The sequence below is a fragment of the Mercenaria mercenaria genome, chromosome 13, assembly GCF_021730395.1.
Source record: "Mercenaria mercenaria strain notata chromosome 13, MADL_Memer_1, whole genome shotgun sequence".
Lineage (NCBI taxonomy): Eukaryota > Metazoa > Mollusca > Bivalvia > Venerida > Veneridae > Mercenaria > Mercenaria mercenaria.
In genome coordinates, this window is record NC_069373.1 from 63,223,664 (window position 1) to 63,238,022 (window position 14,359).

Here is a 14,359-nt window from a genome sequence, read left to right on the forward strand (position 1 = left end):
GTTCACACTCCACTTCGCCTTAATTCCCAAATGTCTAATAGGAATGGATTGAAACTTGCACAATTGTCCATTTACATGAGCTGATATGCATTATACATGTTCCATAACCCTTTTCATTTCGTAAATAAGCCTACCTACCTAATATACGGTACGGATTCCGGACGTGCGTCGGAATTTAAACTCGCCCTAGAACGGAAGTGAAGTTTTACCCTAACACCGTTTCACTTCCGAGAAAGTCATTCAATTTTTCGGAGTCTTCGAAGTCGGAGCTCTGAAAATATTTCGCTCTAGTAAATGAACATTTTTTGTTTAACTACGTTATTAGATATCAGTTTGGGTAAGTTGTGATGGCGGAGGAGAAAGAGAACCGTTTCAACGGGGCAGGAGATTCAGAATATGAACTTACGCCGGCACAAAGGTCACCCGGTCAACAACTGGACGACGTGGACAAACCACGTGCGTCTTCATCAGATGAAAATTCCTCTCAGACGAAAGAGAAGAAACGCAAGCCATCCAAGTACAAACGTTTAGAAAAAGCTTGGAATGAAAAATTTGCTAATTTGACAAACAAATTAGACTTATTGTTGCAAAAATAAGCTGTCACAGAGACAGCCTCAAGTTCTACTTCGTCACAAAGACAGAAGTCAAGAAGTAAACATTATATGTCTGACAGTCACAGCTCTCAAGAGGATGATATCTCGATTAGGACAGAGGGACGTTTCTCAAATTCTGAATCTGAGTCGGACCCTGTCAGTGACAATGAAAATTGTGATACCAGTAAATTGTCCAGCGCAACTCAGAAGTGTTTGTTTGACATTTTTGGTGAGGATGTTGTTCTTAAGAAACAGGATGAAAAATCTGGAATTTCTATTGACACTTCTCAAAAGGAGGTGTTGAACAGTAACTATAGAACTGAGTCTTCAAATTCTTTGACTGCTTTTAATGAAGATAATTTTGAGCAGTTCCCTGTAGACTCTGACACTGACAAGTACCTGGAAGTTCCTTCCCTAGACAGTTTAGTTGATAGCTGCCTAGTAAAAAGACATGGGTCTAAAGCATCTTTTTCTAAGAATAAACAAAAAGCACTTTTTTCTCAACCTTGCAAAATGATTGAGAAAATTGCATATAAAGGTCAGCAAGCTAGTCGACTCGGTATTGTTATGCAATTATACATTCAGCAGAGTTTAGGTTCTTTGGTTGAAAATATTTCCAAGGACAAATGTGGCAAAGAACAAACTATTGAACATGTCCAAAACATTTTTGCAATGACCACTAAGTGCTTAGATCAAATAGGGCGTTCTGGGGCTTTTCATCACGTTGTTAGACGCACAACAGCTATGTGTGACACTGCCTTGTATGAACTGGAAGATGCTTCACAGTTTTCTAATCTCCCATTATCAGGTGAAGGTGTTTTTGGCAAAGGTCTAGAAGAACTACTGAAATCCAGAAAAGAGAAGAAAAAACAACTGGAAGATTTAGTTCCTGAGGTTAAAAAGAGAAAATTGCCTGACAATTCTCAGCCGCAAGCGCATAAACATGCTAGATATGACAGTACAAGACCTACACGAAGTAGTGGTGGCGGTTTCAGTACAAATTTCCGCAGTTACAACCGTGACAGATGGAATAATTTTCGTATTCCAAAGCTACCAAACAGAGAGGGAGACTCCAAAAAAGGATATGGGCAGCGCAGATCCTCTCAAACTTACAAAGGCAGCAGCACAAAAGCTGAAAAGCCAACTAGACAATGACCAGGTAGATATTATAGCAAATCGTCCCGAGATACCGGTGGGAGGTCGGCTTTCACTTTTCTTAAAAGAATGGCAAAGTGTGACCTCAGACAAATGGGTTCTAGAAATTATTCGAGACGGTTACAAACTCGAATTTCATCAGAAACCTCGATTCCAAGGCATAAAGCAAACAAAATTACCTTTGACACAACAAAATTTACTTGCAAAAGAAGTCGAGAATCTTTTAAGCAAAAATGCAATAGAAAAAGTCGAGAAAAAAGATTCAATGACAGGTTTTTACAGTACATTATTTCTAGTTCCCAAAAAGGACTCGAACGAACTTCGTCCAGTCATAAATCTCCGCCCTCTCAACCGGTATCTCGTGAAGAAACATTTCAAGATGGACACATTGTCAAAAGTGATAAATCTAGTAGAACAAGCAGACTGGTCAATAAAACTAGACTTAAAGGATGCGTATTTTCACATAAAGATTCACAAATCACACCGAAAATACCTTCGTTTCAGTTTCATGGGCCAGGTTTATCAGTTTCGAGCCATGTGTTTCGGTCCGACAGTGGCGCCACGGGTGTTTACAAAGATAACAGCTGTGGTAGCAGCATATCTCAGATAGCGAAGCATCCGACTAGCCACTTATCTAGACGACTGGTTAAATTTAAACCAGATCAGACAAAAATTACTGGAAAACCGCATGACAATTCTCAGTCTGCTTTTTCAACTAGGTTTTGTAATAAACAAAAGCAAATCAAATCTAGTACCTTGTCAAGAAATGACATATATTGGGGTTCATTTCAGTCTTGGTCTGGGACTAGTTTACCCAACACAGGACAGAGTTCAGAGTCTCAAATGTGCAGTATGGAACTTGCTAAATGGTCAGAACACAGCACATCATTATATGGTCCTGTTGGGAAAAATAGCCTCATGCCTGGATTTGATTCCCAATGCCAGACTTTTCATGCGTCCTATCCAAATACAAATGTTACAGAACTGGAGCCCATCCAGAATGTCAATGTCACATCAAATTGTTGTTACACCTTCACTTGTCCCACACCTGAAATGGTGGTTGCAGGAAGCAAATATTTTAAAGGGTCGATCATTTCAGTCGGCAGTTTTTTCAGTGACATTGACAACGGATACCAGTCTGTACGGATGGGGGGACACATGAATGGTTATACAGTGCAAGGCCGCTGGACGAATCTCCAACGGCTACAACATATCAATTGCTTGGAGATGGAAGCCATAATTTTGACAGTGACACACTTTCTACCACACTTCCAGAACCAAAATGTAATGATTCGTACAGACAATACGACTAGTACAATGGATCAATCGTCAGGGAGGTACGAAATCGGTAGCTTTGTGGAATCCGACTTGGAAATTATGGTCTCTAGCTCTCAAGAACAAAATATGTCTGAAAGCAAGTTACATAGCAGGCAAGAAAAATGTACTGGCGGATCGGCTGAGCAGATACAGTGTCAGACAGACCGAGTGGTCTCTAGATCAAACAGTAGTGAGCAAAATTTTCAGTCTCTGGGGTCATCCTTTGATAGATCTATTTGCAACGTTCGAAAACAAGAAAACACCAGTCTTTTGCTCATGGATACCCCATCAACAGAGTTTTTCTGGGGATGCCCTGTCAATTGCATGGCAGAACATATTTGCCTATGCCTTTCCGCCAGTGCATCTTGTTCCTCCAGTACTGCAGCACATGAAACAGTATCGGTGCAAGCTTATTCTGATCGCTCCCTTTTGGCCGAGACAGCATTGGTTTCCACAATTACTACAGATGCTAATAGCATTTCCAGTACAATTACAGAAAACAAACCTGTTGTCTCAGTCAAAGGGTCAAATTGTTAACCTAGAACCTCAGAAACTAAAACTGACGGCATGGCTGCTGTCGACAGACACTTGTCTTCAGAAGGATTTTCTGAAGGAACTAGAAAATTATTGGCAGCATCATGGCGTAAAGGCACAAAAAGGGACTATAACTCAAAGTTTAAAATTTTCAGTGGCTGGTGTACTGAACGATCAGTTGATCCCTATGATGCATCTCTGAATGTCTGTGCTGATTTCCTGACATTTTTGTTTCATAAGGGTTTGAAATACAGAACAATAAGCAGTTACAGATCTATGCTATCTGCTGTTCTACCTCCTGTTGGAAAGTGTCCCATAGGTCAACATCCTTATATAATTCGCTTATTAAAGGGTGTATTCAATGAAAGACCACCTATTAAAACTTTAACACCTGAATGGGATCTTTCTTTTATTTTAGGCTGTCTCAAGAAACATCCATTTGAACCCTTGAAAGACATTTCCTTGAAGTATTTAACGTGGAAGACCTGTTTTTTAGTAGCCATCACAACCTTCAGAAGGTGCAGCGACTTACAGTCTCTTCAACTTGGGGAAAGCTCTGTTAATGTATACAGAAGAGGTATAACTTTTGTTCGCACAGGATTGTCTAAGCAGGATCGACCAAATCATGAAAAATCACATATTTTTGTTCCTGCCTTTCCTGAAGATAAAATGTTGGACCCAAAACGGTGCCTCCATTGGTATTTGAAAAGAACTGAGCAATTCCGAAATGTTCAGGGTAAAGATGTAGTGAAACTGTTTCTTGCCACTAAAAAACCACATCAGCCAGTATCTTCACAAACCATTTCAAAATGGATTGTAAATTTAATCAGGTACGCTTACAAGAAGAACAATAAACCTGTACTTTCTAGCAAACTAAAAGGTCATTCTACCAGAAGTATCGGACCCTCTTGGGCACTATTTAAGGGAGCATCTTTCAAGAGTGTTCTAGAATCTGTGGATTGGTCAAGGGAGACCACATTTGTAAAGTATTATTTGAGGACAGTTGATACTCATGTATTGAAGTGAATTTTCACAAGGATTGTGAATAAGACTTAGAGTAACTGTTGTAAGTACAATTTTTCGGCGAGTTTGCTTTGATATACTGAGATAGTTTATCAGATGAAAACTAAGTTTCAATGTATAATATGTATATACATGTATATCTGTGGGTACCAGAACTTACAGGATTTTGTATAGTTGGGGATGATTCATTTAGTGTATTATAAGAATGCTGATAAACATACAAGTGTGTAAATACAGATCTACACCTTACCAGATGAAAATGACATTGGGATGGTTAACTTACTAAGGTGGAGTTGATCCAAACCTGGTAAGTTACTATTTTAATTATATTATTTTTAGAAAGGGTTTCAAGAGTTTAAGACTTAAAATAACCCTCCTCCAGTATACTGCTTCATAATCAGGAGTAATCCGTACCGTATATTAGGTAGGTAGGCTTATTTACGAAATGAAATTGGATAATTTGTATTCAAATTTCATTTTTATGAGTAAATAATACCTACCTAATATACGGCTATCCCACCCTTCCATCCCCACAGTATTTAAGTCTTCCTAGGCGACTTCGAATACGCCTTAATGGAATGACTTTCTCGGAAGTGAAACGGTGTTAGGGTAAAAATTCACTTCCGTTCTAGGGCGAGTATAAATTCCGACGCACGTCCGGAATCCGTACCGTATATTAGGTAGGTATTATTTACTCATAAAAATGAAATTTGAATACAAATTATCCAATTTGCAATTTTACAAAATTATGCCCACTTTTTGACTTTAATATTCATTCAATTGACAAGGCCTTGAATAGTAGAGCGTTGCTGTCCTCCGACAGCTCTTGTTTTTAAATTACGTTGCCTATTTTCATCTATTTTTGACTGAAAATGCCATACCAGGTGTATATCTGCGATACCTTTCTATTGCGATTTACCAGTATACTACTTTCTAACGGTTGAAGATTTAAACTAACCTTCTGTAATTACTTTTTGCACATTGTTTGGTTTTCATTTGACTGATAATTTGTGGGGCGTTTGGGTTAAAGGCATACGTTCCCCTTCATGTTTTTTTTTATTGCAGCTACAAGTTCTGTAAAACGTTGCAGTTTATATTTTGAAACTTTCGAATATCATAGGTTGATGTACGCACACCTTTCAACGTACAAAGTTGTTACTATACCTGTCCATTATTAACCTGTACTTGTCCATTCTTAAAGTATCCATTATTTTAAGAATGGATAGTTACAGGTTAATGATGGACAGGTATAGTAGAATAACCATGTGTATAGAACGGTATCGGTACAATAACCTATATAATGGACAAAACTAACAAAGGATTACATCACTACCGTGTTTTAATAAGAAATCAGATATACATTAAAATTGTTTTACTGGGTTTTATTAATTTTTAATGTAAAATATCTTAAGTTTCAAATTATTTACGCAGTCACGTTCCTCAAATAAAAAGTGATATAAAACATGAAAAATTCGTAACAGGCTTTTATCATCTGCTGATATTAATTTTAATGATCATTTAATGTCATAATTTATGGGGAGACCTGTTATTGTATGTATCTGATTAAATGCTGACGTAATATACAATAGAACATATTTCAAAATCAGTAAAATCAGTGATATTCAAACGCTAAAGACATAAAAATAACTTAAAGGGAAAGGCAATGCTGTTCTTACATAATTTTGTCTACTAGGATTTCTAAAATCATTTACAGAAGTGAAATAATTTTTAAAAACCGGCTTAAAAATTAAAAAGTTATGAGGCCTAACTATAGTAAAGGAACCAGCGTGGGAGCCATCTGCGCGTAATGGCGGTCAGGTTTTTGAACACTATTTTTTCACTTGGCATGGCCAGAGAGGTCTAAATTAAAGCTGGTTTCTGTTTACATTTCATTGTAGATGTATTTTTGACATTTCGGTAGAAATGAACGGGAGAGAAAGTTGTATTTGGTGAAGTGAAACTCAATTTTAGTATGAGTAGTACTTCCAGGTCACAGCAGTGTGATTTTGATGTGATTTCACAGTAAGCAAATGTAACAAGAGAAATCTCGTTAATAGAAGATATATGACCCCTACTTTTCTCTTCATTTTATATCAGTTTTATCATAACTCTTTCAAATAAGGTAAGGATTCGTTCTCTGAAATGGGTCTAGCTATGTTTGATAGCTCTTTAAAAATGTCAGTTTTATATAGAATATTTAGGGAATAATATTTACTTGTGTGTGACCATGTACATTTAAATCTTTGACCAAAATGGCGGCCATTTTGTTTCAATGGCAACAAAACCAAAATGACGGATTTACCAAATTTCTAGATATATCTTTGAACTTTAAACTTTTTTATCATGTTTCACATCTTACACTCAAGAGGCATATGAAATAATTCTATTTAAAAGGTTATTTGCTGATAAATTAAGAATTCAGCAGTGTGTAAATGACGTCATAAACACACTAAAATGGCTTCCTCCATGATCAATCATTTTCTTGAATTTCAAACTGCCATATCTTTTGCAATAGTGGTTCGAGTTTAAAAATTCTTTCAGTGTTATGATTGCTTGAGAACAGTTTTCATACGAAATTAACTTATTATCAGGCATTTTCTGCCCTTTTAAAATAAACGCATTGAAAGAAATATTTACTTTTCTAGTTTACTTCAATAACTTAATAAATGTCGTGAGATGAGTATAGATATGAGAATATATCTTTTAAAAAGACCATGTAAACTTTAAAATCTGTTATTACCTACAGAAATCAGTGGGACTCGGGATCAAAAATAAGTACTTATTTCAAACGCTTAGGGAAGCAAGAAGATCATATTTTGTTTTATTAAGAATTATATTGAAAGAAAGTGCAAATATTGCAGATTACTTCATTAACTTAATAAATATTTTCTGAAAATGCTTTTGATGTCATTTGATGTGTTAAAAAAATCCTCCCTCTATATTTCAATAGGCGTACATTGACCGATAACGACTAATCGATACATTCGATACACTAAACAATTTTCAAGGAAGACTATTTAGCCAATAAGGTCACACTACACTAAATAGTATTCCCTATATATTCTATATAAAACTGACATTTTTTAAAGAGCTAACAAACATAGCTAGACCAATTTCAGAGAATAAATCCTTATCTCTTTTTAAAGAGTTATGATAAAACTGATATAAAAGAAAAAAGTAGGGATCATTACGCGACTAGACCAGATGTCTCCCACGCTGGTTCCTTTACAATAAATAGGCCAGAAGCCAGCAAATCAGCTTAGATTTCTTGGCATGAATTAATTAGCCGATTTTGCCCGGCTTATATCTTTGTAAAGCTCAAGCATTGCAATTTTCATATCGGTAAGTCTAAAATAAATGATAAAAAAAGCAGTATCATGTTGGTGAAGTGTGACACATTACCCCACCGTTGGAGTAAATTGTTACAGATTTTTAGGGCAAATTGTCACAATGTGCATTTTTACAGTTTTACAAACAATTTGCATTTTTTTACAGTTTTACAACACAACAGTTAACAATAAATCATACAATGTTTTTCAAATTATTTATACCAAGTATTACTCACACATTTTCAACTCATAAAATGAATCATTTCACCTGTAGTAATTTCTATCTTCGTCCAAGATTTCACCGAGTTTATGAGACAACAAATTCTAAACAAAACCTTGCTTGAACAAGCAAATTCAGTGAATTTACATCCCCACCGATTAGGTTGTTTAATGAATAAGGGGACTTTATTTAGAATTTTTTTTTATTTTCCAGATATACACAAGTTATTTATAGCAGGACTGTGCGTGCTGAGATTGTATTTGCTTTAGATAATATAAAATAAGGCAATAACTCTAAAATTGGTTAAGATATCCTGACAATAGTTGCATATGCACAATGTGATCTATTTGTGATCTATTTGTATTAAATTTAATCAGTATCCATCAGTGGGTTACTTTGTAATGTGGGAATTTATATTCTATTTGAAACAATTGAGGGACAATAACTCTGAAGTAACTGAAGTGATCGCGACAAAAGATGTGTGCACCACCGCCCTATAGTGATCTATATTTTCTATTAGATTTCATGAAGATCTATCAATTGATTACTTTGCTATATGGAAAATTAGGGTAAAACAATTAAAAGACAATAATTCTCAAGTTGATGAAGCGATCCTGTCAAATATTGTGCATGTACCCTCGCCTTCGTAATTCTGATTTGGTTTGAAAATTCAATAGTAATTTAAAGACACTTCTGCGAGAAGGTATTTCAAAACCCGTTTTTTTATAAGCTCCCCAGTGGTGTTTTTGCCACTGACCGTTCCAAGGCGGTGCCCCACTGTGTTTCTTTGTTTGTTCGTTTTGTCCTCGTGTGTTGGCTTTGTGTGCGAGTGTTTGTGTGTGCGTGTGTGTGTGTGTGTGTTTGTGGTGTGCATGTCTGCGTGCTGTGGGTTTCGTTTTTGGGAGGCTGCGTTTTTGGTGCGTGGCATCCCCTGTTTGATATTTGTCTTTGTTTGTTTTTTTATAGTGATTTACATTTATGTAAGTTACTTAAATAGTCATAATCCCTATTTTTTACCAAATCAAGTGGGGAACTCTGCTTTTACGGGGCCAAGGGGGTTATACTAAACTTGAACAAAGGTCATGTGCTTATTAATATTTATTTGCGGTTTGGCGATTATAGGTAAATACTTTTTGAATTATTAGCATTTTCAATTTCGGAAGGACGGACACACGCAGGGACGAACAGTTATAGTACATAATCCAAACATCTCCATCATTCCATTACATTCACGCTGATGACAAATATAGATACTGTTTGTTGGGACATCAGTGCAATTCTTTGAACCCTGACACTGGATACATGTCTGCATTGAACGATTAACACCAAACAAAGTGATTTTCTTGACGCCATGGAAATGTTCATATCCATTCACACCAATGGGGACAAGGTATATAATCTTCTGAATATGGTCTCCCTACACAAATTGCAATGATGTTTATATCGCCAGAATATGATGGCAGATGCAAAGGCAGCTACAAATAGTCAACAAAATAAGGTATGCAGTGTCACTGTTATCTAAATTAGTGCTCAGTATCGCCAATTATATTTCGGCCATTCAAAAAGATCGTCAATGTCCATCCCCAAGAACATCTGAAACCTACCGGTTCAATCGGGCATTTACTATGGTAAGAGCAGTGTGCTGATTATGTTTCTCAGTTTCCCTTGTCACAATTTGGATTGTCTTCTTGCGAATCTCTCTGTGATGAACTGGTGGTAATCTCTGAAGAAGCTCTGTCGTAAAGACCTGATTGGATTATCTATATCCAATATTAAAGTCACAGGATATCGTCACCTTAACCTGTTTGACATGTCTGCAAATGTCTCTGGATTATTATTAACCTCTTTAGCAACAGATCTAATAGTCCGTCCTGCAACTCCTTGCCAGATCAGATTATGTGCAGTGTCCGTCCTATTCGTTTCGCGTTTGCAGTTTCTCACCTGAAAAAAGGGGTTAATACATAGCAGTTAGTGTCGAATTAAAGCGTAAATTGTATCTTTCGGACGGGTGACATCGCAAAAAAGTTCTAGGTAAGGCCGGACAGAAACATAATGTAATTATCTTTCAAAATTGAAACATAGATGTTTTTTCCACAAAATTAGTAGTTTTGCTCCCAAATTTATAACAAATAGGACAGGTGTAACATTAAATATTGACACCGTTGAAAATTGACCCCATGGATCCTTTCCGACGGATGACTGATCAATTTTCAACGTAGAAAATTGACCCCGCCCGTTATTTAATGATCCATCCACGCGTGAAAAACTATAGTTAGGTCATATTTCAACGCTGAAAACTGATCCCAATAATCTTACGCAATTTGCCTATCACCATAGAGATCAAAGCCAGAAACCGCAAGTTCATTGTACAAGTAGTAAAGGACGTCCCTTTTATGAAATTTCACACACACACACAAAAACAACAACAATATTAGAATATTACATAGAAAATGGATTTTCAGTAAATGATATAGCTTCTACCATAAATTAATGTTGGTGCTAGAACTATTGCAAGAATATTGCAGGAATACAGTTTGTCAGTCAGAGAATCATATACTAGTATGACAGATGCTGAACTTGATAAAAAAAAGTTGCAAAAAAGAACAAGAGTTTCCAAATTCTGGGTATAGAACTACACATGGCCACCTCAAGTAAGATGGTATCTAAATGCATACCCAGCATTATAAAGATCTTATCTGAAAGTATTAAATTCAAGCAGGATAATACGGTGCCCCTAAAGAGACATGTTACGCACTTTTTTTCCACTTAGGTAATGTGAGACATTTTTTATTTCGTTTAAACGAAATCATTTCGTTTTAACGAAATAACTATTTCGTTTAAACGAAGTCATTTCGTTTGAACGAAATAACTAATTCGTTTAAACGAAATAACTAATTCGTTTAAACGAAATGATTTCGTTTAAACGAAATAAAAACGAAATGATTTCGTTTAAACGAATTAGTTATTTCGTTTAAACGAATTAGTTATTTCGTTTAAACGAAATAACTAATTCAACGAAATAACTTATTCGTTTAAACGAAATAACTAATTTAGGTCTTTAATGAGAGTGACACATGCGCAGTGCATGTGATATGACAGGTATGTAGACGGTAAGCAAGAGCAAAACGTATTTTCACTAGAACCATGTTTAGAGTGCTTGACAAAAAGTTTCTCTACCGTATAACTTATTTTCCCCATACTAAAAATAAGACGGCTTTAAAATCACATGTAAGGTTTGAAATGGAATGTATTTTTATTTCAGATGGCGTATGGTTATACATTGGGGAAATAGACGGCTTCTCTAGAATGCCAGTGTTTTTAAAAGTCAGCAACAACAAGAAAGTGCAGACAGTCCTCGATGCTTTCCTTTAGGCTGTACAAACATATGGTTTACCACGTAGAGTTCGATCAGATAAAGGTGATGAAAATGTCTTGGTTGCTGAGCACATGCTTAGAAAGATGGGAGAGCAAGCCGTTCATTGCCGGACGTAGTGTACACAACCAAAGGTGCATATTTTACATGGAAATCCATAAAATGAGCAAGTACACTAGTTTCCTCTTTATTTTCTGGCCTAGCTGCCAAAAGAAAATGCACAGTTATAGAATGAAAATGTTCCATATCATTATATAAGAGTTTTAAAATTTAAAAATCAAATAGAATGATTTGAAATTAAAATATGTGTTAAGACTTATTTTTACATGCACATTTTAAAAAGTTACGTGTAGTTTGTCAATAGTTGTGATTTTATCAAAAGTTAACTTATGATAGCCCATTTACATTCCATGATAGAATTCGCAAAATATCCTCTTCGTTTCCCTACTTATTATCAATTTTAACCTGCTCACCATAGATGTATAGCTTATCATAGGAACGCCATGCCCTTTCCCGTCCTTTTTGGCCTGCTTCAATTTTGGTAGTAATTTCTTCCGCACTTCAACTATTTCCCTTGGTAACTGCTCATGAACTGAATAGTCCGTCCCTTGAAGCAATTAAATTTCCATTGCTTTCTAGTAAACTCTCTCTCTCTTTGTACTCCATAAATTTCGCCACGATACCCCTAGGTTTTCCACGTTTCGCGTCGCCCTTTTGACCCATTCTACGAACTCTTCCATAAAATCACGCACTGTTTTTTCCTCCGTTACCCCCGGTCGCGCCTCCGGTATTTTTTCAAATATTAGATTGTCCCGCATTGATGGCGACTGGAGGTAAACAATCTCACTTCTCTCACCTTACTATTAACTATTAACTACATCAAGAGAAAAATCCACACATTCTGCTTTATCTTCCACCATAGACAATCGTTCATTACACTGTTTATTATGATCCCCTATGTATGTCCATATATGGTAACTTCTTTTTTAACGTTTGTCATTTTTTCTCCACTGAGTCTAAAATTTCCAACTTTTTATGAATTTTTGACAAATAAGCCATAGTATCCGCATTTGTATGTCCGGGTGGATTATTTTTGGCTTTTTCGGAATTATCGGCCGCTGCTTGACTCGTGTTTTTCTCGTGGTTACTTATTTGACAGTAATCAATATTTGGACACTTTTTATCCGGGAACTGCCAGTTTCTTCATCAAAAATTTTCTGCAGATTAAATACACAATCAAAGTCATCAAAAAGAACAGAGTTAGTTTCCTGTAGAACATTACTTAAACATACCCATCTGGCGAAACAGAACACTTTCCCGCTCTAGGTGTATTTTGATTGTTTACACTGTTATCGCTTTTCTCACAACTTCTCTTTTTGCGACCCATATATCCGCTAGACTTTCTAAACAATGTTAAATATCCATCTTATAACTTGTTTTCCTCACCAGTTTTAAACATGGACAGGTATGCTGAGAATTATCGAGTTTTCTCTCCCTTGAGTATCGATTGTTTTAAAACAGTTCCCCTTATTGGATTGCCTCCCTTACATTAGTTAAAGTGGTACTTTCATATATTTTGAACTGAGCGTGGTATTGCCTTGGACAATACATTGAAATAAAGTCTGTTACTTAATGGATTCGTATAGAAAGATTATTTCTGTAAAAACATAAAACACTCAGTAAAAAAAAAAACCATATAATTTATAAAACATTATGTTAGCTTACGATGTTATGGATTTCGTGTTTTCATGTAACAGAAATGTTGATTAATACATATAAATTTATATCCTTTTGTTTTGAAACTTTAAAGTCCACCATGAGGAGATGGCCAAATATTTCGAAAAAAAATCAACGACAAAATGTAAAGTACGTTTCCTCCTTGATCAAAACGGGACTGATATAAAGACACAATATATTCCTATTTTGTTTGCATGCTCTTGTCTATATAACGGTATTTTTATGTAACTTCACATGCCTGGAGGTTTTCCCATTTAAACATGAAAAAAGGGTTATAAATTAAGCAATATTGTATCTAACATATTTAAAAATTTCGAACAGTATAAAAAAACTTGATTAAACAGACATGTTAGTAAAACACGAACACACATTTGACTGATTACCAAATTTAACTTGACTTGATCCCTTCTGTTGCAAGATAGCTGTAAACTGCAAGGTTTTACATAAAAAGAGGAAAGAAGAAAACTTTTCTATTAATGAATCTATTGGTATATGATAATCATGAACCTTTAGAAAATGTCATTGAGTTATAAAAAAAAATAGTTCTGATTCATTCTGTCTACTTTTTAATAGTGTGGGAGGGCCTCCATGGCCGAGTGGTTAAGGTCGCTGACTTCAAATCACTTGCCCCTCATCACTTCATGCGAGGAAGCCATCCAGCTGGTTTACGGAAGGTCGGTGGTTCTACCTAGGTGCCCGCTCGACGGATGAAATAATGCACGGAGGAGCACCTGGGGGTCTTCTTCCACCATAAAAGTTGGAAAGTCGCCATATGACCTATAATTGTGTCGGGACGACGTTAAACCCAACAAAATAAATAAAATGAAATTTTAATTGTGAGAAAGTTTGACAAACTGCAAATCTAAAGTGCAATTCCTGATTGGGCTGATTTTACAGTTCAGTCATGAAATAAAATTTACCTGAGCTATAACATGCATAATTGCGACTGTTTTGCATGCTTTTCACGAAAAAAAAAACGTGAGAAAAATGAAAGTCGCACTAAGGTCTAGACAATCTCACTGTACACAACTTTAATATTTTTTTCAATCAAAATGGGCGTGGTATTGCTTGTTTGTTA

The 14,359-nt window shown here is 35.9% G+C and overlaps 1 protein-coding gene across 1 annotated transcript; it reads left to right on the forward strand.

The window, feature by feature from the left end:
• The first annotated feature begins 255 nt into the window (after positions 1-255).
• Positions 256-4,153, forward strand: LOC123522864 (uncharacterized). The gene is made up of 2 exons (XM_053520752.1): positions 256-1,752; positions 4,018-4,153. Exon 1 carries the CDS (start codon positions 663-665, stop codon positions 1,746-1,748), a length of 1,086 nt encoding a protein of 361 aa, XP_053376727.1. The 5' UTR covers positions 256-662; the 3' UTR covers positions 1,749-1,752; positions 4,018-4,153.
• The last annotated feature ends 10,206 nt before the right edge of the window (positions 4,154-14,359 follow it).

Excerpts from the sequence above, each read along its gene's own strand:
- LOC123522864 (XM_053520752.1), top strand. The coding sequence starts at position 663 with ATGTCTGACAGTCACAGCTCTCAAGAGGATGATATCTCGATTAGGACA.